The sequence below is a fragment of the Macrobrachium nipponense genome, chromosome 3 (genome assembly GCF_015104395.2).
Source record: "Macrobrachium nipponense isolate FS-2020 chromosome 3, ASM1510439v2, whole genome shotgun sequence".
In the NCBI taxonomy this organism is placed as follows: domain Eukaryota; kingdom Metazoa; phylum Arthropoda; class Malacostraca; order Decapoda; family Palaemonidae; genus Macrobrachium; species Macrobrachium nipponense.
Window position 1 is genome coordinate 33,163,582 of NC_087202.1, and position 26,500 is coordinate 33,190,081.

At 39.3% G+C, this 26,500-nt stretch overlaps 1 protein-coding gene across 1 annotated transcript in view; it reads right to left on the reverse strand.

The window, feature by feature from the left end:
* LOC135221695 (syndetin-like) overlaps positions 1 to 26,500 on the reverse strand; it is a 145,711-nt gene that overhangs the window by 16,854 nt on the left and 102,357 nt on the right. Inside the window, exon 7 of the mRNA XM_064259434.1 lies at positions 19,412 to 19,585. Coding sequence (XP_064115504.1) covers positions 19,412 to 19,585 — 174 coding nt within the window. The remainder of the gene's footprint in view (positions 1 to 19,411; positions 19,586 to 26,500) is intronic.

The following is a 26,500-nucleotide window of genomic DNA, read 5'->3' on the forward strand; positions in this document are numbered from 1 at the left end:
AAAAGAATCAGGGCTTTTGGATGCCACATAATTAACTCGTTTGTATGGGTACAATTTAAAGAACGCGCCGCACACCACATTTCATAACAACAACAAACAAACGTTTGTAGGCCAGTGTTGCCAACTGGGAATGGCAATTTCTTGCTAGATTTTGTTCCATAAAAGGCTAAAAAAAATCACATACCGTATATACTCGAATAACGTGCAATCTCCCATATCGCGCAACCCCCTAATTTTCACCAATAAACAGTGGTTTTGTGTTTTGTCATGTATCTCATGTATCATGCAAGTTCATAAGGTTGGTGGTTTAGCCTGCTAATGGCCGAGTCATTCAGATGTGTGCTGATGCTAGTCAATTTATGGTAATTTTCTTATTAATCTCGAGAATTGAATAGAAAATCTCAAGATTAAAAAAAAATCCCAAGATAATAAAATAATTGTAAAAATAACACGCCTTGGAGTCCTTAATCACTCGCTCTCTTTCTCTCTCTCCTCTCTCTCTCGTCCTCTCTCCTCATCTCTCTCTCTCAATCTCCTCGTCTCTCCGGCTCTCCTCTCTCATCTCTCTCTCCTCTCTCTCAGGAATAAATACGTACGTACTGTAATTTGCAGTAAATGTGTAGACATTGTGTGCGTGTTTAAAAAATGTGCAGTACACACACATTCCGATGTTTCGGTTTTTGGAATTTTTCAGATTTCGGAAATGTGAGGTCAGATGCATAATCAAACAAACACCACTACTGCAGCAAAAACATTTTTTCCCTTTATGTTTTTCATTATTGTTATTTATTAATTACAGTTTATTTAAATAAATATTAATATAATACTGTTAAATGAATGTGAGATAATTAAGATCACCTATAATAAAATAGTGGGACAATTAATACCATATGTTCACTAATAGGTATTATTTTCAAAACAAACATTCCGTAAAACACAAAAAATATATGTACATAACAATCAAAATATAATAATGTTTTGCAGTTCAACTTGTGAATTTTAACAATAAGTATGACTATATAATATATTTTACCATATCGATCTTGAAGTTGAAGAGTCGTAAAATTCTGAGGATGGTCCGGGAAAAGGATTTGTACTTTGTGATTACGTATCGCTACACCATGTGGTATTTTCATACCACTATATTGATGACGCATCGCTACGACACACTGGTGTTTTTCATACCACTATACGTTAAAGTTAAAAACATGACATAGAATCGACTTTGCGACTTCGTTCACTTTGATATTTTTAACGATACAATAACTATCATTTGTACTACTAAAACCATCTTCACATAAGTAATTTTTCGTAAGATATGTGTTGTTGCAAAAGCTAGCTTATACATAAAAGGCTTTTATAATTTAAGTCATCTTAGATATACATATGCACCCAAACTCATTGTGGGGAAATTTACTACTGTTTCCTCGGATATTGAAATACTTTAGCATCATTCAAACACTAATAATATAATGCATAAATACTAGGCTATACATATTTACATCGTATACAAATACTACATACAGTTATATACACATACTTTTATATACAAAGTTAACAGTTATATACACATACTTTTATATACAAAGTTAATCATATGAGTAGTGATCAGACGACAGCTGTGCACTGGACTACGTACGTACTACTTGGAAGATAAAACGAACAAAAATTTTGTTGTTGTTAGTCGCCGGGATAGATTAACATTTTTCCAGAGATTAAAAAGCTGAATTTTGTTTTGAAGGTATGTCAACCGCGATATTATATTATTGTTTTCACGAAGGAATAATTATATAAAGAAAATTATTGAGTAATTTTTGCCGTCAGCAGTCAGAAAATCACGAACATGGTAACGTTCAAACCTAGTGCCATCCATGGCGTATGTCTATAAATAGAACAGAAGCAGAGGGCAGTCATTGGATAACAGATCTCCATGGCTACCAACCAACCAATCAGGTGTTAGTTATACTACTCTGTAATTTCTTAGAATGAACGTTTACACACACGAAGCTAACGATGATGTATGTGTTTTGCATACAGTACGTAGTTTTAGTTTTTATTATTAGTGTAAGTATTTTACTGATTTCATGAAGAATAGAATGATTCCTTCTCATTACTTTGAATGCAAAATGGCTTGAAGATTCTTCCGCAAAAAGAAGAGAAAAAAAAAAAATTCCTTAGATGATGATACCTATTTACTAACGCAATTGACATACCTTCAAAACAAAATTCAGCTCTTTAATCTCTGGAAAAATGTTAATCTATCCCGGCGACTAACAACAACAAAATTTTTGTTTGTTTTATCTTCCAAGTAGTACGTACGTAGTCCAGTGCACAGCTGTCGTCTGATCACTACTCATATGATTAATTTTGTATATAAAAGTATGTGTATATAACTGTATGTAGTATTTGTATATGATGTAAATATGTATAGCCTAGTATTTATGCATTATATTATTAAAGTGTTTGAATGATGCTAAAGTATTTCAATATCCGAGGAAACAGTAGTAAATTTCCCCACAATGAGTTTGGGTACATATGTATATCTAAGATGACTTAAATTATAAAAGCCTTTTATGTATAAGCTAGCTTTTGTAACAACACATATCTCACGAAAAATTACTTATGTGAAGATGGTTTTAGTAGTACAAATGATAGTTATTGTATCGTTAAAAATATCAAAGTGAACGAAGTCGCAAAGTCGATTCTATGTCATGTTTTTCCTAAACGCGTTGACTTAAAGGAGAACGTTATTTTGGTTTTTTTATCACTGGCACAAACCCATAACAATGTAGTGTATGTATGATAATTCTAAACTATTATTCACTACCAAAATAACGATGATATTTTGTATTGAAAATTAATGTTACGTATATTCCAAACATTATTACTACGTAGCATGAATAGTACTATAAAAATTTCGAAAGATAATCTTGCTGTGAACGCTACCATAATTTGATTTTCATATACGCGCGCGCTGGGTACGTACTTTGTCAGCTGGCTGGCCTCGCATAGATAAAATTGATTTCACTGATATGGAATTACTCCACGAATAGCCTTTTTATTATGAAGATATGACGATAATATATAAGGTAAAAAATGCTTTTATGTATTTCGTTTACACTTCGTCGCCAATAACAAACAGCAATACTTACGATAATCTATGACAAATAGCGTTTGTATGACTTCATTGTTCAGAGAAGTTATATACGAATACTGCCAAAAAAATAATGAAGTTCGAATTAATTTTAGCCTTAATGTTATTACTACTGTAATATCACTACCACTACTATTAAAATTTCTAAAAGTTTATCAAAACAAAAAATGTCGCTTTGAACGCAACCGTATACATAAACCATTTTCGTACGTAAAGGTATATGCTTACATTTTGTGGCTGGCCACTCCGACGATAAGTTGAGTGCAATGATGTGGAATTATTCTTCGAATAGGCTATTTATTATGAAGATATGACTATAATATATATGGTAAGAATGGTTTTATTACCTTTATTGTCAGTTAATATCATAATGTGAATGTTTGTGTACGTTGGTGGTTATCGCACTGCAACTACGCTTAGCCTACCAATGAACGTCGTACATAAACCTTGAATAGGCTATTTATTTCGAAGATAGGACAATAATATATTAGGTGAGAATGGTTTTATTACCTTTATTGTCAGTTAATATCATTATATGAGTCTTTAAATGAATGTTGGTAGTTATCGGACCACGGCCGAGGGTTAGCCTACCGAAAAACATCGCATACGCAACACAACAAACCCGTGATGCAGCGATTCATACCAGTGATGTAACATGAGAAACGGTCCAAGAAAAAACCCGTGATTAACTGGATCCGTGAATACTGATCCGTGAATAAGCGATGCCCCACTGTAAATAGAAAAAAATTGACATTCGGTCAACTTTGACTCTACCGAAATGGTGGAAAAACGCATTTGTAAGCTAAAACTCTTACAGTCTAGTAATATTAAATCATTTATCTTCATTTTGAAACAAATTCAAAGTCTCTAACACAATATTTCGATTATGGTGAATTTTTGAAAAAAAGCTTTTTCCTTCCCTCCGCGCACGGAATCTCCGCCCCAAATCTCCGAACTGCTTACTTCGCATTCTCATAATATTTGCTCCGTTTCATATTAGCCGTTTCATAGAGTTTTAAATATGAAAATGTTAGCAATTTCATGTAGAATACAACAAAATATAATTGAAGGTCGTAGTTTATCTCATTTTTTAAATATTTGCATATAAATCACGATAAATAGAAAAAATCGATGTTCGGTCAATTTTGACTCTACCGAAATGGTCGAAAAACGCAATTGTAAGCTAAAACTCTTACAGTCTAGTAATATTCAATCATTTATCTTCATTTTGAAACAAATTCGAAGTCTAGCACAACATTTCGATTTATCGTTAATTTTTGAAAAAAACTTTTTCCTTCCCTCCGCGCGCGGATTCTCTGCCGCAAATCTCCAAAATGCTTATTTTGCATTCTCGTAATATTTGCTCTGTTTCATATTAGCCGTTTTATAGAGTTTTATATATGAAAATGTGTGCAATTTCATGTAGAAAACTAAAAAAATAATTGAAGGTCGTAGCTTTTCTCATTTTCAAAATATTTGCATATAAATAACGATAAATAAAAAAAAATTGACATTTGGTCAACTTTAACTCAACCCAAATGGTCGAAAAATGCAATTGTAAACTAAAACTCTTACAGTTTAGTAATATTCAATCATTTATCTTCATTTTGAAACAAATTGGAAGTCTCTACAACAATATTTCGATTTATGGTGAATTTTTAAAAAAAACATTTTTTACGTCTGCTCGTTACGAATTCATGCATCATTTTGTGATAATATTTTCTCCGTGTTGCTTTGATCATTTTACAATGTGTTATATACCAAAATGATACCAATTTAGTGCACAATACAACGAAAAAAATTAACTCGTTAGCTTTAACCGTTTTGCTCACAGCGCGATTTGTATACAATTATAAATGAAATTTTTTTTTGCGCTGTCATATATCCCAATATTTATATATGATAATATTTTTTTTCATTTCTGATGGTTACATACTAAAGTTCAGGCAATGACAAAAAAAAAGGAGCCAAAAATGAACTAGCAGGTAGTGAGCCTTAGGTCGGCTCCTCTCTTTTTGAGGTTTTTTGATGTAGGGAGAGGCTAAATTGAAAAGGACCTGTGGTAGTGGTTTCACTCGGCCCAGAAACCATACCGACACCTTTTAATAAAGGTGAGCGAGCCAGAATAATCTGGCATTTCCAATTTAGCTGTTCTCTGGTATTATAACAATATTTTACCTTAGAAATAGTGCTAAAGGAACCTATTTCACTGAGCGACACGGGTCTTTCGCCCAGAAATAGATGTTTCCTACGTGAACTTTTTTTTCCACTTCGGTGCTCACTCCCGAACCCCGCCGGCATACGGGAGACAATCTTTTAAATACCGCTCCGGTGTTTCAGGGTTAAAGGAGAAAATAAGGATGACCTTAAAAGATTTTAACAATGATTCCATGATTTCAAAACTTCTAAAATAAGGCAAGCACAGAATGTTCTTAGAAGTTTCTTTCTCCATGTTACTTTTACTATAAAACTGTTTGTGGGCTTTATTATACCAAATATCTAATATATGTGAAGGATAACATAAATCTTTCCTTATTTTTCTTATGTATTCGATTTCTTGATCCAAATATTGGGGACTGACAATACTCAATATTCAATAAACAGAAGAAAAAAATTTATATTTTGATATTAAGATGGTGGCCTGAATAAGTTGTTGGTTGTTTCTATATAAATACTGAATTTGCATTGAAATGGTTCTTTACATATTAAAACAAATAAGGAAGGGAGGCAATTATCTTTTTCCAATTCTAATTAAACTCAAGTGATGGTACCTGGTTATTCAAATTAGAGAGAAAATCAGTTACATCAATACCAGTAGGCAAGGCAGCTAAAATATCGTCGACATATCTACGTGTATACCACTTTAAAGAATATAAATGTTATTAGGTAAGCATTTTTCAAAAAATTCAAGATACAAATTTGAGAGAGTGGCAATAAAGGGTTGCCCATTGCCAAACCAAATATTTGTTGATAAAATTCACCATTGAATATAAACTTACAATCACAAATGCACAACCTAGTGAACAAAATAATATGACACAGGTAGAAGCAATTCATGACGGGTTAGTTTGTTACAGAGATACTCTAAAATAGAATCTATAGGGACTTTAGTAAAAAGAGAACAAACATCAGAACTAATGAATCTGGTTCAATGACCCTTGATGAAACACCACAATCTAAGTAAAATCATGTCTTCATCATCAATGGTCAGGAGGATTGCAAGTGTAGAATCGAACAGAATATAGAATTTAGGACAGAAGCCAAGTGTTGGGACCTATGAGGTCATTCAGCATTGATACGGAAATTGACAGTAAAAAGTATTTTATGGTAGCCTTTAGTTCAGAAACTGCAATGGTTAAGACTTCACCTTTAGCAAGGTATCATCAAACCTGGACCAAGCATAATTGATGTTTGAATATCAGATTTCAACAAATTATGAGAGCCATGCAACACAAGTTCTCACAGCTTAGCACTTTAGTGATTCTAGTGAATCCATAAACAAAGATTACAAAGGTGGATTCCTTGCCTACCAAAACAAACATTGCTGCCAAGGCCAATCATCATTCTTTGGACATCAACTTGACTAAGATAACTCAATCATCAAGAAAAGGAAAGCTATATACAGCCATAAGTCTGTGAAACCCTGAATATGGAGCATTTCCAGACTTTTCAGTATTCTGTTATGTTGTAAGACCCAGTGTCCTGTGTCCTTGCTTCCCCTGAGATTTTCACAAGGAAGTTAACAGAAGCTGACTCAACAAATTTTTTCTGCTCCAGGCATTACCAGGTTTATTTTTGGAGGCTCTCCTGTCAGATCCCATTTGGTCTGTCTGGTGAGCCTCATTAAAATGCATATTTGCCATCACCTTATTATTTCCTTCTAGTATGTCATAACTGTCTTTATTACTCTTATTTTATTTTTGTTGAAATATCTAAGTTTTCATGGATATGAAATTTTCATTATTAAAATGAAGTTTTATTGTATACTTACCGAACAATTATACAGCCGTGATTTCCACGAGTGGCAGGAGACTAAATTCAAATTTAGCACGTAGGCGTCGCCAACACTGGTGGTGATGACGTCATCTCCCTCCACTCGCGGGAGAACCAGGTACAACTGCCCAGGTGAATCCAATTCTTTCTGCCCGTCCGTCCACCTAAGGGGAGGAGGGTGGGTATAATCATAATTGTTCGGTAAGTATACAATAAAACTTCATTTTAATAATGAAAATTTCATTTTTATTGTAGTGTCTTACCGAACAATTATACAGCTGATTACACATTTACGGGAAGGTGGGATTCAGTGGACCACTAGTATTTCTAAATGGTTACATTTATTACAATACCAGTAAACACTCAAGGTGTCTGTTGTACCTTACCTTGTAAGAGAGCTACAGCAGACTGTTACTGCCTCTGGTCGGTGCTCTTCTTACTATTGTAGAGGAATTGGAATTTGACCAAAGTTAGCCTCTACAGGAGTGGAATCCTTCCGTAGTTCAAGCGAGTCAAGGCTGACTGACGGAGGATAGTAACAACAAAGATTGCCCTTGCCCTGGGCTAAGACCAGAAATTCAATCATACAAAACATTTGTCACCAACACCAGATTTAAAAACATATATACCCAACCATTATAAAATCTGACCTAACAGACTGGTGAGTATCCCAAGTACTCAGTACCCCCAGCTTCCCTTGAACTCGACAACCTATTTCAAGGTGAAAATTTAGCATAGAGGTGACGACCCCTGTGCCGTGTCTCCCAACACCATGCCAGAAACCGCCACCGGACCTAACGTTTTACAATTCTCGAAAACTGTTTCTATCTCTTTGAGATAATGACTCGCAAAAAGAAAAACCGAATTCGTCTCCAGAACGTGCTCTGAAGAATCGAAGCTAAAGATAAATTCTTTCTAAATGCTAAAGAAGTTGCCACTGCTCTAACCTCGTGAGCTTTAACTCTCAGAACGGAAAGATTGTCGTTCTCGGACTGCGAGTGAGCTTCCCTGATAAGCTCTCTAATAAAGAACGATATAGCATTCTTAGAAAGAGGACGAGAGGGATTTTGAACCGAGGTCCAGAGCTTAGAAGATTGTCCTCTAATACCCTTAGTGGCAAACAGATACTGCTTAATAACCCTGACTGGACATAAGAGCCTTTCTTCCTCCTCATGTCCAACCAAATCAGATAAGTTCCTTACCACAAAACTCCTCGGCCAAGGATTAGATGGATTCTCGTTTTTGGCTAGAAAAGGTCAAAGATACCGAAAATACAGCATTGCCTTGAGAGAAACCGACTCTTTTGTCTATAGCGTGCAATTCGCTGACACGCTTAGCAGAAGCTAGTGCAATAAGAAAAAGTGCCTTCTTAGTCAAGTTCCTCAGTGAAGCCGACTTCAAAGGCTCAAACGGTGGCCCCATGAGGAACTTAAGCACCACATCTAAGTTCCAAGCCACTGTATCCTGCGGGAGCTTAGTGGTTTCGAAAGACCTAATGAGGTCCGACAGATCTGAATTGGAGGAAATATCCAAACCTCGATGTCGAAAAACTGAAGAAAGCATGGCTCTATATCCTCTGATCGTCGAAGGAGCCAGTTTCTTAGAGTTCCTAAGAAATAGAAGAAAATCTGCTATTTCCGTTAAAGAGGTCGCAGAAGTAGAGACTTTAGCACTTCTACACCACTCTCTGAAGATTCTCCACTTCCCTTGATAGAGTTTGTTAGAAGACTCTCTCCTACAACGAGCGATAGCTTCTGCAGCTCTTCTTGAAAACCCTTTCGCTCTGACAAGATTCCGGACAGTCTGAACCCTGTCAGAGCTAGAGCGGACAAGTTTTGGTGGAACCTCTTGAAGTGAGGTTGTTTGAGAAGCCACTTCTCTGGAGGAAGAAGTCTGGGGAAGTCTACTAACAACTGGAGAAGGTCCGGGAACCACTCTTTCCTGGGCCAAAAGGGAGCGATTAACGTTAGTGTTACATTGCTGTGCGACATGAACTTGTTCAGCACCTCTCTTATTAGACCGAACGGAGGGAATGCATAAGCTTCCAGACCCGACCAATCCAACAGCATTGCATCCACCGACCAAGCTAGAGGATCTGGAACTGGAGAACAAAAGAGAGGAAGACGGTTGTTCCTTGATGTCGCGAACAGGTCTATGGATGGTCGTCCCCAAAGGCGCCAAAGTTTCTGACAAATCTTGTTGTCCAAAGTCCACTCCAGAGGTAACACTTGCTGTTGACGACTTAGCTCGTCCGCCAGGACGTTCATCTTTCCCGGAACAAATCTCGGGACTAGCTGAACCTTCGCTTCGTTTGACCACAGGAGGAGATCCTTGGCTACTTCGTATAGAGAGAAAGACTGAGTCCCCCCCTGTTTCCACACGTACGAGAGAGCCGTGGAGTTGTCGGAATGCACTGCCACTACCTGACCTTCTACTAAGCTCCGAAACTGTCTGAGCCCCAGGAAAATTGCTAAAAGTTCCTTTACATTTATGTGGAACTTCTTCTCCTTCTCCTACCAAGCTCCTGAAGTCCGTTGATTTCCCAGCAGGGCTCCCCAACCTGTGTCCGATGCGTCGGAAAAGAACTGTAGGTTCGGGAGGATGGGTCGTAAATCTAACCCTTCTTCCAACCTTTCTCGAGAGAGCCACCACCTTAGGTCCTCTTTTATTTGATCTGTGACAGGAAAGGTAATCGAGTCTGGTTGCGTCTTCCTGCACCAAGAGGCTCTCAGGAAAAACTGCAGAGGTCTCATGTGCAGTCTTCCCAACGTTACAAATTTCTCCACTGACGTCAATTTGCCCAGGAGCCTCATCCACTGATTGGCAGAACTTACCTTTTTGTCCAAGAACTCCTGAACTGTCTCCAGACAGCCTTGGACCCTCTTCGGGGACAGAAAAGCCTGAAAAACTTGAGCATTCAGAGTCATCCCTAAATAAAGGATGCTCTGAGATGGAACCAACTGGGACTTCTGTTTGTTGACCAGAATTCCTAACTTTCTGGCAAGATCCAGAGTTGTTCCAAGGTCCTTCATGCACCGACTCTCTGATTCCGACCGGATAAGCCAATCGTCCAGATAGAGGGAGATTCTTACTCCTAATATGTGCAACCAGCTTCCTATCGGGGATAGAACCCTGGTGAAAACTTGAGGAGCGGTCGCCAGTCCGAAGCAAAGCGCCCGAAACTGAAACACCTTGCCTTCGAACATGAACCTCAGGTACTTCCGAGATTCGTGATGTATCGGAATGTGAAAATAAGCTTCTTGCATGTCCAGAGAAACCATCCAATCCCCATGTCTGATGGACTCCAGAACCGACCGAGTGGTCTCCATATGAAATTTTGTTTTCTGGACATGCAAGTTCAGGGCGCTCACATCCAAAACCGGCCTCCAGCCCCCTGATGACTTGGGAACTACAAAAAGGCGATTGTAAAAGCCTGGAGGAAAATCCCCTTCTATCTGTTCTATCGCTTCTTTGAGAACAAGCGCTTCCACTTCTGCGGCTAGCGCCAGAAATTTGTCTGAGCCCGGAGAGTATGCCTGGAATGGAATTGGCACAGGTGAGAGCGAGGGAGGTGAAACGAGAAGAATACGATAGCCGAACTTGAGTACTTGCACTACCCAGGCTTCTGCTCCTCTGTTTTCCCATTCCTCCCAAAACAGAGCCAGCCAGGCTCCCACTGGTGCATGAAGAACCGAGCTTTCATTTGGAAGGTTTGTTAACCTTGGCCGAGGTCTTAGACTGAGGTCGCAAATTTGACTTCGGCCGAAAGAAGCGCTTGGGTTTTCTCCCTCGAAAAGGCGCTTGGGCCAGAGGAGAAACCGAAGGAACAGTCTCCAAAGGAGCTTTAGGTCTCTTAGTAGACTGTGCCAGTAAATCCGAAGTAGATTTCTTATCTAGCGCAGACGAAATTGACAACACTACATCGTCTGGAAAGAGGTTATCTTTCACAAAAGGAGCAAACAAGAGAGCAGACTTCTGTTGGGAAGTAACCCTTTTAGAAGCAAAGGAGCACCAAAGTTGCCTTTTCTTAAGTGTACCAAAGGCGATGAGCGAAGCTAACTCATCACATCCATCCCTAATGGATTTGTCCGCACAGGACAGAACACCAATCCAATCCTCCGCTAACTCCTGAGAAAGAGAAGGACAGTCTTCGATCTTGGCCGCTAAAGCGCCAATAGTCCAATCAAGGAAGCTAAAGACTTCCAAAAGTTTAAATTGGTTCTTTACAACGTGGTCCAACTCAGGCGCTGTAAAGAAAACTTTCGCTGCGGCGAAAGCAGATCTTCTAGAGGAGTCGATTAAACTGGAGAAGTCTCCCTAGGAGGAGGCAGAAACTCCCAGAGAAGGAGCTTCCCCAGTTACATAAAACCTATACCTCTTATGAAGCAACTTAGAGGGAGGGTAAGCAAAAAGCACCTTCCCTAAGTCTCTTTTCATAGACATCCATTTCTCCGTCTCTTTCAACGAATGTCTAACCGCTTTAGATAGAACAAGTTTTGGGAGGAGAGGGTCTGAAGTTTTCCTCCTCATCAAAAAAGTCGAAGTTGGGGAGCGCGGAGCCGCTTTCTAAAAAAAATCTGGATAAGATACCAGAAGAAATCTAAGGAGACGTGAATAACACGAGAGGTGATGTGAATCCTCCTCCTCTACTTCTTCCTCATTCACCGATACCGCCGAAGAAGTAGACGGGACTACAACCGGATCTGAAGGTTTCGAACCACCCTTGGACTCATTCATCCAGTTGGTTAACATCTCTAACTGCTTGCGCAAAGGCGCCAGAGACGAATCAAAAACAGTTAACGTAGGCTTGGAAGAGCCTAAATGTTCAGCAGGAGGCGGAAAAACTACTTGCGCCTCGCTCGGAGCCGCCGAAAAACGAGGCGAAACAGGCGCATCAGGCGTAACAGACGAGAAAGCGCCTAAAGAAACACCCTTAGAACTGCTAGCTACCGCGCTAAAACCACAATCTCTACTAGTAGATGCAGCCGAAAAAGGCACAGATTGAGGCAACGAACGAGCCGCTAACGGCCGAGGCGCAACCCTACTCTCAGGCTCCTTATACCGCTTGACTGGAGGAGGCGAAGAATCGGCGCCTGAACGCCTCTTTAAGGGACGCGAAACGGGCGAATCTCACCAAAAGCGCCGCGCGACCGGAGACGAATCGCTTGAATCATTCGAAAGGCGTCTAACCGCAACACCTTTCCAACGCTTAACCGAGCCCTGTTGAGGCGCAACAGGCTCAACAAGAGAGGCGCCTGTCTGTGGGCAAATCCCGATCGACTCCCTTGGACTTCCGGTATGTCTTCTCCCCGGTGCGGGGGAGCTGGACAGTGACCTTTGTCTAGGAGACGTGTCAGGACAGACAGACGCACCCTCAACTACACTCTTACCTGAAGCCGCTTTCTCCAAAAACGTCTTAACCGAATTACCAAGTTGCAAAACCGTATTCGCTAGTACCAAAAATTTCTGATCTAACCTCGATTCCAGACTGGCAATGGTGTCGGAAGAAACTACACGGGAAGCCGGAGAAGTGGGATTAGTAGGAGGAATAGGAGGTGTAGTTAAAGGAGACATAACAATTTGAGGAGAAACAGAAGGAACAGATGCATCGCAAGACGAAGCAGAGCTAAGCCTACTTTCCCTAAGCGCTGCTTTTCTAATTCTGTCTTTAGCTAATTTCTCCGAGTATGAACTAAAAAACTTCCATTGAGAATCAGTCCAATCACTACACTCGTTACATGTTCGATCTGCTGAAAAAACCTGTCCCCTACACTTAACACATTTAGTGTGAGAATCATACTCTAACTTGGATAATCTAGTTTTACATCCTGAGATGCAAAACCTAACTCCCGACGGACTAGAATCCGACATGGCAACGCCTAAATAATAAGCAAAATAACAACAACGCCAAAAAAGAGTACTTCACCAATTCCGAAGATCAAATCCACAAGAAAAAAGCGAAGCAAAGTCATCCAACTGCACCGACCACCGATGTTCACCGGACGCCGGCAGGAAAAGAATTGTATTCACCTGGGCAGTTGTACCTGGTTCTCCCGCGAGTGGAGGGAGATGACGTCATCACCACCAGTGTTGGCGACGCCTACGCGCTAAATTTGAATTTAGTCTCCTGCCGCTCGTGGAAATCACGGCTGTATAATTGTTCGGTAAGACACTACAATAAAACTATAGTTTATGGGGCAACTTACTGATCCGGTCATGTTGCATCTTGATGACATTAATTTGCATTTGTCCCTGATGCCTTTATGCTTTTGGTATTATATTTCAGCATTACATCAAACAAATTTTTATCATAAGTTTACATACTTCTCCCTCGGTGACATATTGTTTAAAAGACATCACTTAAATTCACTACTTGTCTCCATTATTTGTAAAAAAAATTTATACTTGCTTCTTTGTATTTCTGGCATGGTCTGTGTCCTGTGTGCCATCGCTGCCATGCAACCACCTTTACATTTGCCACATCTACAGATGAAGTTATCCTTTACTTCGATGTGTTGCTGTCACCCTAAATACTACTTCAGCCATTTCAAACCATTGCATGAGGGTAAAATTGTTTCCAAACTTGAAATTTCATGGTTACAAAGAAAGCAAAGACCAATGTTCTTTGTTTTTACCTCATAATGGTACATTTGATTTTTCATTGTTGCTCACCACTATTACAGCATTTTCTTAATTATTTTTACCCTGCTTTTTTCTTTATTATTATTTCCACCAAAATTTAATTATTCATTTTTTTTTTATTATTAACCATAAGATCTTTATTTTTCCTTTAGATTCCTTGCTTCACATATCTCATTTTCTTCACATCAGCACAAGAAAAAATTTCAATGCCAAGGATTTTCATACAAAACTTTGCAACAAAAGCAACAACTCAAAATTCATCACTCTAAAGGTTATCCTTTTGGGGTCCTAGGAGAGCCTGCTTCAGCAATAGAACTTCAGGAAATGAGAGGATGAGAAGAGAACAGATTTTCTCTCAAACTCCCTCTGATGTCATAGCTAGTTGATCTCAGTCCTTGAGGGCAGGACTGGAAGAAATACCTTTAATCTTATTGGAGAAGTAAATATCCAAGTTAACCGAATCAGCTATCCATAAGATTAGTTGCAGGCTTGTAGGCTTCTAAGAAAATGGGGCATTGAATTAAGGAAAACAAGGATGATTACATATATGGTGTGTCCCAAGAAGAGACAACAAGGTTGTAGACAGCCTAAGCAGGAGGATCAAGCTCTCTCTATGGTGAGTAACTTCATACCCTAAGGCAGAACCCCCCGGCAGCAGCAAATCTCCCTTGGGTGGAGCTAGACACTACCAACCTTAATCACACCCAGTTTCCCTCCTCTAGACCCAGCAGCTTTCATTTTAAGGCTCTAGTGCATCCCTAACATGACCAAGTCTCAGCCTTCCACCTTTGGACAGGATACTGAGTTCCAAGGTTTGCCATTATTAAAGGTCTCCCACTTGGATTCAGCAGAATGGTTTGCATCATCTGTCTAAAGACTCATCATCTGTCTGAAGACTATTCTGCAAAACCTCAGGCATTTCCACCATATAAGTTATAGCTATTTCTAAGTAGAACAAATTTACTGTCAATTTCTACCTGGAAAGGGGAACTCATTCTGCAGTTGGTGCAGTAGAGGGTTACTGGTTAAGTAAGCACCTCTATTGCACAGATATAAGATCTATATAAAAAGTTACCAGTCTTAGCCATATATGGATATAGGTATGCAATTTTTAGGTCTTAAACTATAGTGGTACCTCAAGATACGAAAGGCTCAACTTACGAAAAACTTGAGATACGAAAGCAAATACGAAAAATTTTACGGCTCTACATACGAAAAATTGCTCAAAATACGAAAGGTTGTTGCTGTAAAGTCCAAGATTCGCCCGGACCACCAATAACAATTTTGAAACTCGCGCACCACCAACTGAGTAGACTTGCCACCATCCTCCCGCTCTCCCATTGGTTCCTGATGCTAGTCACCGCCATGAGATCCTTTTCTCTCCTATTGGTCAGCATCCCTCCCATGATGCATCTACGTAGCGGCATGCTTTTTCGGCCACTCGGTAGCAGCATCGTTTCTATACGCACGCGGTATTTGTTTGTTCTAACGATTTCGTTTATTAACGTAAATTTGTTAGTGATTTCGTTGTAATATACTTTATCGTGTTGTGTGAGAACTTTACTACATACGTATACGTACTACATAACATAATTACGTACAGTATATACATAGTCATGGGTCCCAAGAAACTTGAAATTTACGGAAAGAAGAGGATGCTCTCTTTGGAGACGAAGATGGAGATTATCAAGAAGTATGAAGCTGGTATGCGATTGAGTGTGATCGCCAAGGAATACGGCTGAAATCCGTCGACAATAGGCACCATCCTTAAGCAGAAGGATGCCATCAGAGTAGCTACACCTTCCAAGGGCATCACTATTTTGTCCAGCTAGAGGACCCACGTGCACGATGAAATGGAAAGGCTTCTTCTTGTCTGGATAAAAGACAAAGAAATCGCTGGCGATACGATAATGGAGACGGCAATCTCCCACAAGGCCAGCGCTATTTTCAGCGATTTGATTGCCCAGGCCAAAGACGGCGGAGGAGAAGGGACATCAACGCCAAACCCAGACTTCAAGGCTTCGCATGGATGGTTCGAGAAATTCCGTAAACGGACTGGCATTCATTCGGTGGTGCGGTATGGGGAGGCGGCCAGCTCGGACACGAAAGCGGCCGAAGCCTTTAAAAAGACGTTCGACGAGATGATGATCAAGGAAGGCTACAGTTCTCAGCAAGTCTTCAACTGTAATGAGACTACCCTTTTTTGGAAAAAATTCCTCGTCGGACGTACAACATGGAGGAAGAGAAGAAGCTACCTGAGCATAAGCCCATGAAAGACAGGCTTACACTCGCACTTTGTTCCAACGCCAGTGGGGATTGCAAGGTGAAGCCCCTACTTGTCTATCATTCCGAGACTCCTCGAGCCTTCAAGGCCCACAAAATGCTTAAGGAGAAGCTTCCAGTGATGTGGAGGGCTAATGCGAAAGCCTGGGTAACAAGGCTTTTGTTCACCGAGTGGGTAAATCTGTGTTTTGGCCTGACAGTGAAGAAATTCACAGAAGAGAAGCGCCTCCCTCTGAAATGCCTGCTGGTGTTGGACAATGCCCCTGCTCACCTTCCTGGCCTCAAGGAAGATATCCTAGCGGAGTATTCCTTCATCAAGATTCTTTATCTTCCGCCTAACACCACCCCTCTCCTCCAGCCCATGGACCAGCAAGTGATATCGAACTTTAAGAAGCTGTATACAAAACATCTTTTCAAGAGATGTTTCGACATGACCGATACCACAAACCTCACCTTGCGTCAATTTTGGAAGGAGCATTTCGATATCGTAATATGCATCCGACTCATCGACCAAGCTTGGCAGGAGGTTTCGAGGCGAACCTTGAATTCCTCGAGGAGGAAACTCTGGCCTGATGCCGTATCCGCCAGAGACTTCAAGGGATTCAACGTGGGCGAAGCTGGTGCTGCAGATTCAGGAACAGTTGACGATCCTGAAACTGTTTCGCAGCCAGATCTTGACGAGATCGTTGCACTTGGCAAGTCCATGGGGGTGGTCGTTGACGAGGACGACATCAATGACCTTCTCGAGGAGCACCAAGAGGAGCTTACGACGGATGACCTCAAGTAGTTGGAGGCCATGCAACATAACGTTCAAGAGGAGTTCTCTAGCAGCGACGAGGAGGAGGACGAGGACTCTATGACACCGGCAGAAATTAAGGATGCTCTAGCTGCTTTTCATAAGGTGCAATCATTCGTAGAAAAGACACACCCCAAAAAGGCTTTCAAGCTCACAGGTCGCATGCATGCACAGTTCGATGACGTTTGCCTGACACGTTTCAGGAACATTGTCAAAAGTAGTCAGGAGCAATCTTCCTTGGATAGTTATTTTTTAAAGTGGCCTTTAGTAGGAGTAGTAAGCAAAAAGGAAGAACCAAGTGATACTAAAAAACAGAAAGTTGAAAGTGGTGAAGAAGTTAAAATTTTTTCTAAAAAAAGAAAAAAAAAAGTAAAAAGAAAAAAAAAAGAAAAAATTATTTTAGTTTTTTGTAAAGTTAAGTGTTACAGTTTTGTTAATGTGTTTCGTAAAGCTTAGTTTATGTTTTCCTTACATTTTTTTACGTGTTTCGTAAAGTTAAGTGAATGGTCCAAATTGTTGTAGTATTTCATTGTTTGTAGGTCAATTTAGCTTTATTATGAAATTTGCTGGGGTGTTGTTGGAAGGCTTGGAACTGATTAGCCATTTTACATGTAAAATGCGGTCCAAGATACGAAAAGCTCATGATACGAAGGCCGCCTCAGTGCAGGATAAGCTTCATGTCTGCTTCTTCTTGGGAGCTTGAAAGGCATTCAATTCCTCTATGTGTGGCCTTTGCTTGATTACGCGAAGTCACTATAAGAGGTTTGTCACTTGCCTTAGCATACAGAAACATTTTGTCTGCTAGATATGTAGTAAACTCATCTTTTCTTTTCACATGGGCAAGCACTTTTCATGCTAGTGTTAGCTATTGATGTTGTATCTGTGATAAGATATGGTATGACTTTGGTGCTTACTCGTATTTTTTCACATGTTGCTGCTTTCAAAGATAAACCAGTGTCATAACAATAAAAAACCATGTGTACTTCATCATAATCTCTGTATTTTTCCCAATGGCATTTACTGAAATACCCTGCTAAGGCATTGCATGTTTTAACCCATTGTGACTTATCTAGAGCTTGAAAATCTCCCATTCCATCCACAATTGCAACTCATTTTGTATTTTCAGATTGTACAGCATTTCTTTTATCCAAATTCTTACTATTGTCTACAGGTAAATTTTAAAGAATGGACATCAAATCGCTCTTCGAGGTAACATGATATATGGACACATCAGCTGTAAACATGGACCTTGGCACAACAGAAAATTCATATGTTCCAACTGCTTCTTGTAGGTTGATATCTCTTGCTTTTAATATGATCAGCAAGCGGGCAAATAGTACCTTGTCTTCTTTGAGCTCATTAATCTGATCGTCACTCTTGAGTCTGACTTTAAATCCTGCTGAAGACCAATAACTCATTGTTATCCTCTCTTTAACAAACTGTTCAAATTTCTCAGTTCTAATATCTGCACACTTGCAACATCTGTCTGTACTTTGTCTGACATCACTGCTTTTGTGACTAAGTTGATCACTGGATCATGCTCATCTTCAAATGGATTCCGTGATAGATTCTATGCATTGTGTGAGGTCCTCAACATTCTGTTCCTGAACCTTTAAATGTTCATATGTGTGTTCATGATGCAGTTTAGCTTTGCCTGGGCATATACCAGCAATGGTCTGCGCTTCCATTGCTAACCATGCAAGTTCAGGTGTTACAAGGAAGAATTTGGTGTACGCAAACTCATGTACAGTGATTCCAATGAGCCCCCAGATACCTTCATACACCTGTTGACTTGTTGCGCATGTTCTGGACCAATGGCACAAAAGGGTATGGTGTTCTTGTTTAACAACCCAATTGCCATCCATGAACTCCGCCTAGATTTCAGGGTCTGACTGAGCTATTGCATGCACGTCTGCCAAGTAAAGAGGAATAAGTTGGGCATAGCTAAGTTATCATGTGCAAAGTAGTACTTGACAAAGGCCTCTGTAGCATCAAGGTGCACTTTTCAACTGGCAATATGTACCACTCTAATATAGAGTATCATGTATAATACCATCTGCAAATAATTGCAAAATGCTTGTGCTAATGGTCTCTTACAAATATCTCTTCATCTTTTCAAAAATCCCAAGTGATTCAAGTTAGTAAGATATTTACTATTGATGATATAACACAAAATATACAAAATCATAATAAATGGCAGCCATTTTGATAAACAAAGGGTTGCTAACCTTCATGTTACACTAGATGTCTGCCTACATCATTTTTAAAGCATTTACTATTGAAATAAGCAGTGGTAACAAATATAAACCTACAAGAAAATTCCCAACTCGATTCTAGTTTTTGACAAATGTTGTAATGACAGCTATTTTTAAAATCAAGATGGCTGCCATATGCCACTCCTCGGTAATCTCCAGCAATGATATTAAAGTCCCACAGGACTTAATATTTCAACATAAGCCCCTCAACAACTACCAGAATTGCTAAATACGAGGTCAAAACATGAAAAATTGGAAAAAAACAGCTTCTTCAAAGCTAATAAATACCTGATAATCAAGCTGCATAAGAGAACGTCCTTCATTAGTGCATCTGCGAGCCCCAGCAAATCCTTCTAGCAACATTTGATTTGTTTTCTTGACAATACATTCCCAAAGTGCCTTATAAGCCTCACTTGGTATAGGTGATACTCTGCTTACTTCTTCAAGTCTCATGCTTAAAACCTACAAAGAAAATTGACATATTCATAATTAAGATCAAGTTCACTGGTTGTTTTTTCTAGTGTTGCCGATAATGTTCTTGAAATGACACGAGATCCAAATGCTTTACAAAATAATTTTCTTAAAATGATTTTGTTTATAGTTTTGGTGTAATGTTCTCAACCCTACTCTCAGTCATACTGTACAGTTCTTCATTAAACATTTCAATCACTATGTATTTATATGTGCAAAATTGGATCCCAAATATGGAACTAAAAAAAAAAGTTACGTACTATAAAGTAGCTGATTTTGGTAATCAGGCAAGAGAAATTTTGGCAAAGGGTCAATGGAGTTTAATAAACTCAAGAAAAAATGCACACTCGGGGATCAAATGCACTTGCGAACATTTTATTACTGAGGGGCTAGTACTAAACAAAGTGAAACAGTGTAAATGAATCTTTGTTTCATTGTGTTCAGTACTAGTGCCTAGGGAACCAAATGTTCCTAAGTGAATTGGTGACTTCACAAAATCCATAAAATTTTCAAGGATTCTGTGAAATCTCTGGTTTAATAATATATATGTAGGTACACATGGATGTGTATACAGTGCATCCTTGACTTACAGCGCCACTGACTTAAGGCAATTCAATCTTACAGAACTTTTTCACCACCATTAACGGGATTTTACACCACCATTGACGGTGCTAACTGCAAGAATAGGGATCAAGTTAATGGTGCTTATGGTGCTGTAACTTGATGCAACATCATAGGGCGCCATAACTCGAGTTACAGCATCATAACTCGAGTTTCGGCACCATAGCTCAAGTTACTGCACCGTGGACTCTGTTTAAACACCGTTGATGGAAAAAACCAACTTACAGTGGATATCAACTCAAAGCGTAGCGCTGGAACGGATTCCTCGTCTTAAGTAAAGGAGGCACTGTGTTTATATAGATATATTTAAAAATCTATATACTATGTGTGTACGAATGTGCTACATACACTTTGAAACGCATTGACCAATTTCAACAAACTTGATATACATATGACTTGCCATCTGGAAAAGAATACTATGGGGGTGAAGACATCACTGGCACCAAAGGGGGTGGTGTAGGGAGGGGGGATGGAAAGGGGTGAAAAGTAAAAATGACTGAAAACTACAGATATTAGAGTCTAATCCATAGTTTTCAAGATCACAGAGATTAATAGTGATACTCCTGATGCCCTTCAGTCCAAGTTCAGTCCCAATAGAGGGAAGGGGGGTGAAGAGGGGTGGGAAGTGGGTGATGTAAAAATAACCAAAAACGACAGATTTTGGTGACTAATCCATAATTTTTTAGGCTTCTGAGATGAATAGTATCACTCCCAATGCTCTTCAAGTCCAAGTTCAGTCCCAGTAGGGAAGGGGGGGAGGGATGAAAATGGGTGGGAAGGGGTGACATGTAAAAATAACCGAAAATGACAGATACTGTATTAGTGTCTAATCCATAGTTTTTGAGGTACCCGAGATGAATAGTGAACTCCCGATGGCCCTTATGTCCAAGTTCAGCCCCAATAGGGAGGGGGGTGACATGTAAAAATAACTGAAAACGACAGATAATGGTGTTTAATCCAAAGTTTTTGAAGTCGCTGAGATGAAGAGTGAAACATGTATAAGTTGGTAAAATTTACAAGGGGTTGTAAATGGTCATTTTCAACTTCTTGTGGAAGGTAGGGAAATTTTTTTATATTTTTTTTCTTTCACCATGTGCATTTGCATATCTTCCTCTTTCCATTGATATTGTTTTTTTTTTTTTTTTTTTTTTGCTGACCTCAAAGTTTTGCCGGCATGGGGTGCCACATATCGATTTATTAACAAGGCTCCTAAGGGTTAAAATGTTTATAACTGGCTTATAACTGCCAAATACCCAGTACTCCATAAACTAAAATGCTTATAACTGTCCATTATAAAATTTCATTGCTTAATTTGGTAGTTCAAAAAAATATACTTTAAATTATTATACTAAAACAATTTAATATTCCAAACAAAAATAATCCCAAACCATCACCCCAAAACAGCCCAAGACATCCTTGATTAGTAACTGGACAGAAAACTCAAAAATCTTATAGATAGCAGTGATTAGACTAATTGTGCATGTCAAGATTGTGTTGTAAATCTATCAAGGAAACAAATAAGTGAAAATGTTATGAGTGCGCTTGGGTATGGTTTATCTTTCTTTATAACGAGTCAACCTTCTGCTTCAATGATTGTGTCATCCTAAGTAAATTTGAAAAATATTGTGATCTTCCTCAAAATCATGTTGACATAAAGGTATGGCCTAGTTAAAACTCATAAGGAAAACAAACCTATGCACCCAATTATTAGTACTGTAGGATCAATTGCTTATAAACTATCTAAATATCTTACTAAATTGTTATCCCCGCTACTTGGATCTGTATCTAATTCACACATTCGGAATTCTCTTGATCTTCTGGAAAAATTAAATAACATTGTACTACTAAACCCTAGTGATATCTTTGTCAGTTTTGATGTATGTTCCTTGTTTACAAAAGTCCCTATTGACTCTGTGCTAGAATATTTAAGTAATGAACTTGTATTGCATGAATTGCCTATGTCCGTTAGTCACATAATTTCATAACTGATGATGATGAGTTAGAACTGGCTCATGAGTTGTTGAATGTAGCACAGGCTGATCTTATAAATAAGCAGGTAGAACAGAAAGAGAAAAGTGACGCAGAATTGGAACTCAAGACACATAGAAGCAGAAGAAAGTTTGATCAGGCTGAAAGAGAGAATGCAAGCTGAAAAAGACAGAGTAGACAGGGAAAAACAAGAAAGAAGAGAAAGCGAAGAAGAAAAAGTAGCAGAAGATGAAAGGCAAAGGATAAAAGAGGAAAGAGTAATTGCAAGACATGAAAAGGAGATGGAATTGATAAGAGCTAGATCCACATTACCTGTAACACTGTCTAACCCTAACCATGGTAATCAAGACCCTGCATTTGATGTAGTAAGAGTGCAGAAGTTAATCCCTAAGTTTACTGAAGAGGCTCCAGTAAACTTAGGCCATCCCATACCTGAAGCCACTTTGAGAAAGTGGCTTCAGGTATGGGATGGCCAGAATTTAAATGGTCAGTTTTGCTATAAAGTGTCTTGATTGGTAAAGGGAGAAGTGCTTATTTAGTTTTAACAGCTGATCAGTGTAAAGACTACGAGGTGCTCAAACATATTGTGCTACAAGTATACCAGTTGACCCAGAGTACTAAAATGAAAGATTCAGAAACTTAAGAAAGGATAAAAAAGTAACTTTCTTGGATTACACTTATAAAGTAAGAAGGTGTTTTAAAAGATGGTTGGAGGCAGCTAAAGTTACAACTTTGAAGAGTTAGAAGAGTTAGCTGTTTTAGAGCAATATTTTAAAGGTATTCCTGAGCATATAAGAGCCTCTTTGAGAGAGAGAGGTTACAAAACTTGACAAAGCTGCTACACTGAGTGAAGACTACAATATAATTAGTAGCAGGCGCAATTATAATGTAAAGCACCAGAATCAAGCACGCCCAGGTTTTAAGTCTCATCCAGGTTTCAGAAGCAATTTTATAAATGGGAAACCTACAAGTAATAATACTCCTCAGCAAGCTAATGTGAAATCCTCATCTAATTTTGCAAGACAGTTGCAAAAGCCTAATGTTGTCCGCTTTAAGTGTGGAAGAGCAGGACACTTCAGTCAGGAGTGTTATTGGAATTATCAGCAGTCCAAGCCTGTTGGTCAAATAGTAAGAGGTGACCAGGTCAAATAGACTGTTAAGAACAATGTGGGGAAGAATCCGACTACAGGGAGGACTGAAACTAAACAAGCTGAGTATTTAGCAACCAGTGGAAATGTTACCTCAAGCAGTGAGTGGCTGAGCAGTTTGGAGGCCTTTAAGCCATATATCTATGATGGTGCACTGGCAACTCAAGAGGAGTGTGTGCAGGTACCAGTCAAGATTTTACGTGATACAGGGAGCAACATTAGTGTGGTGTTACGTGGTGCTCACCCAATGTTGGAGGAGAATCTCACTGGAGATTTGGTTATTTTGAAGGGTATAGGAGGAGAGGAAGTAACTCCTATATGCCGCTTACACCTGTCCTGTGAATTGGTGACAGGGAGTGTTGATTTTGCTGTGAAGGACTCACTGGCTGTGGAAGGTGTACATGTTCTGTTGGGAAATGAAATTGGTGGTGTTCCATTTGTTCCTTGTCCTGTAGTGACAGACAAACCGTTGAGGATTAGTCCTACGGTAGAGTTGGAGAAGAATAACCTCACCTGTTCCCTAGTTGTGTAACTACCAGAAGTATGAGGAGAATTACGACTGTTGGTGAAGAAACTGAGGATTTGCACGCCCAAGATGGATCAAGTGAAGGATCTTTGAACTTAGAACAATTGTTCCAGGGGAGTGATGCCTCCCGTAGAGCTGACTGAGAAAGGATTTCCCAAGAAAATGAAGAATCTGTTGTTCCTGAAGAGACTCCAAGTAGTCAGAGTGTTCCTGAAGATAATAATGAAACTACAGTACCTGAGGTAGCAGATATTGATAGTTCAACCCTTGAAGTTGGGCAGGTGACAAGAGAAAAGCTAATGGACTTGCAGAAGAGGGATGCATCGCTAGCTGATTTGTCCTTCAGAGTTGTAGATCAGGAAGAGATGCAACAAGCTCCTACCTGTTATTATCTGAAGGAAGGTTTGCTTATGAGGAAGTATGGACCTTCAGATATACCCGGAAATGCTGAATGGGGCGAATATCATCAGATTTTGATTCCATGTCCATTGAGAAAGCAAGTGGTGGCAGTAGCTCATGAATCTGGACATGTGGGAATCAGAAAGACTTTGGAGAAGATCATGAAATATTTTTTCTGGCCTGGACTTCATAAAGATGTTAGCAGGTTCTGTCGAGAGTGTCATACCTGCCAGATAGCTGGAAAACCTAATGAAACCATTCAGAAAGCCCCCCTACAACCTATAGAAGTTAGAGGAGAACCCTTTAACAAGGTGATTATAGATATGGTTGGACCACTTCCGAAGACAAAGAAAGGAAATGAGTATCTGTTGACATTAATGTGTCCTGTTACCAGATATCCTGAGGCGATCCCTGTTAGAAACATATCTGCCAGGATAGGTGCTGAGAAACTAGTGGAGTTTTTCTCAAAGTTTGGTATACCAGAAATTGTACAAAGTGATAGAGGAACAAACTTTACTTCCAAGTTATTCCAGGATGTGAAGAACTTATTTGGGGTGAAACAACAGTTAACTGCTTATCATCCAGAAATTCAAGGAGCCCTGGAAAGGTTCCACCAGACATTGAAAAGTATGCTGACAAAGTATTGTTAGGAGTCAGGAAGAGAATGGGATGTTGGTTTACCCTTAATATTATTTGAAGTTAGGAATGCTTATCAAGAAAGCATGGGATGTTCACCCAATGAGATGATTTTTGGAAGAGAAGTGAGAGGACCTTTGAAGATTCTTGCAGAAAATTGGGTAGAAAATAAAGAGGAAATCCAAGGAGAGTATGTGAAGAACTTAAGGAAAAGGTTGGGAGAGATTAGAAAATTCTCTTTAGAAAATCTGAAAATGAGTCAAGAGAAAATGAAAAGGAACTATGACAAGCAGACTAAGCTAAGAAGTTTTAGTGTTGGTCAACAAGTAGTGTTCTTACCTGTCAAGAGATTTCCCCTCACTAATAAATTTCAAGGTCCTTACAAGATAATTCAAAAGTTAAATGACAGAACTTATGTGATTGAAACACCAGAAAGAAGAAGAAGACAAAGGAAGATACATGTGAACCTCTTGAAACCTTATTTCTCAGAAACTAAAACTAAAGCTGTGTCAGTAACCCAAACAACTTTATCTACAGAAGACGATGATGGCTACGAATTGGGAGCTGCAAGCAAGATGAATAATTCTTCAATTTTGGAAAATTTGGAGGAGAAGTTGAAACTGGAAAATTTGGAGAAGTTGAAACATCTGAGTGTTGAACAAGGTGAAGACTTAAGTGAAGTAATTAGAAGTTTCCAGAAATTTTTTCAGATGTGCCTACGCGTACTGATCTGACCAAGCATGAAATCAAGATTCAAGAAGATGGAAGACCTTTCAAGCAAAGAGCCTATCGCTTATCACCTTATCATTGAGATGTTTAGAAGAAGGAAGTTGAGTATTTGCTGCAACATGGATTAGCAGAACCCAGTTCAAGTCGCTTCAGTTATCCATGTGTGTTAGTGAAGAAACCAGATGGTTCATTTAGGATGTGTACTGATTATAGGAAACTGAATTCTATCAGTGTGGCTGATAATTATCAATTGCCTCTTATAGATCAGTTACTTGATAATATTGGGTAAGCCAAGTTTGTTTCCAAGATAGACTTGTTGAAAGGATATTATCAAGTTCCCTTAGTTGAGAATGCCAAGTTGCTGTCAGCTTTTATTACTCCATTTGGACTGTATCTGTATACTGTTCCGCCGTTTGATCTGATGAATGCACCTGCAACATTTCAACGAGTGATGGATCAACTACTAGGATCGATAGAAGGAATAGGTGTATACCTAGATGACATCGTGATTTACTCTACAACGTGGGAAGAACATCTGAAGAATCTGAAGAAAGTTTTCAAGAAACTACAAGAGGCAGGATTAACAGTCAACCTAGAGAAGAATGAGTTTGGAAAGGCGACTGTGCAGTTTCTTGGGTTTGAAGTTGGAAAAGGCCTTCTTGCTCTAGTAAATGATAATGTAGAAGGTATCCGTAAGGCTACCCCACCTACCACCAGGAAACAACTACAGAGATTTTTAGGCATGGCTGGATTCTATCGTCATTTCTGCCCAAATTTCTCAGCCGTAGTAGCTCCCTTGATAGACTTAACTAGTCCCAAAGCTAAGTTTGTTTGGACTCCAGAGTGTCAAGAATCCTT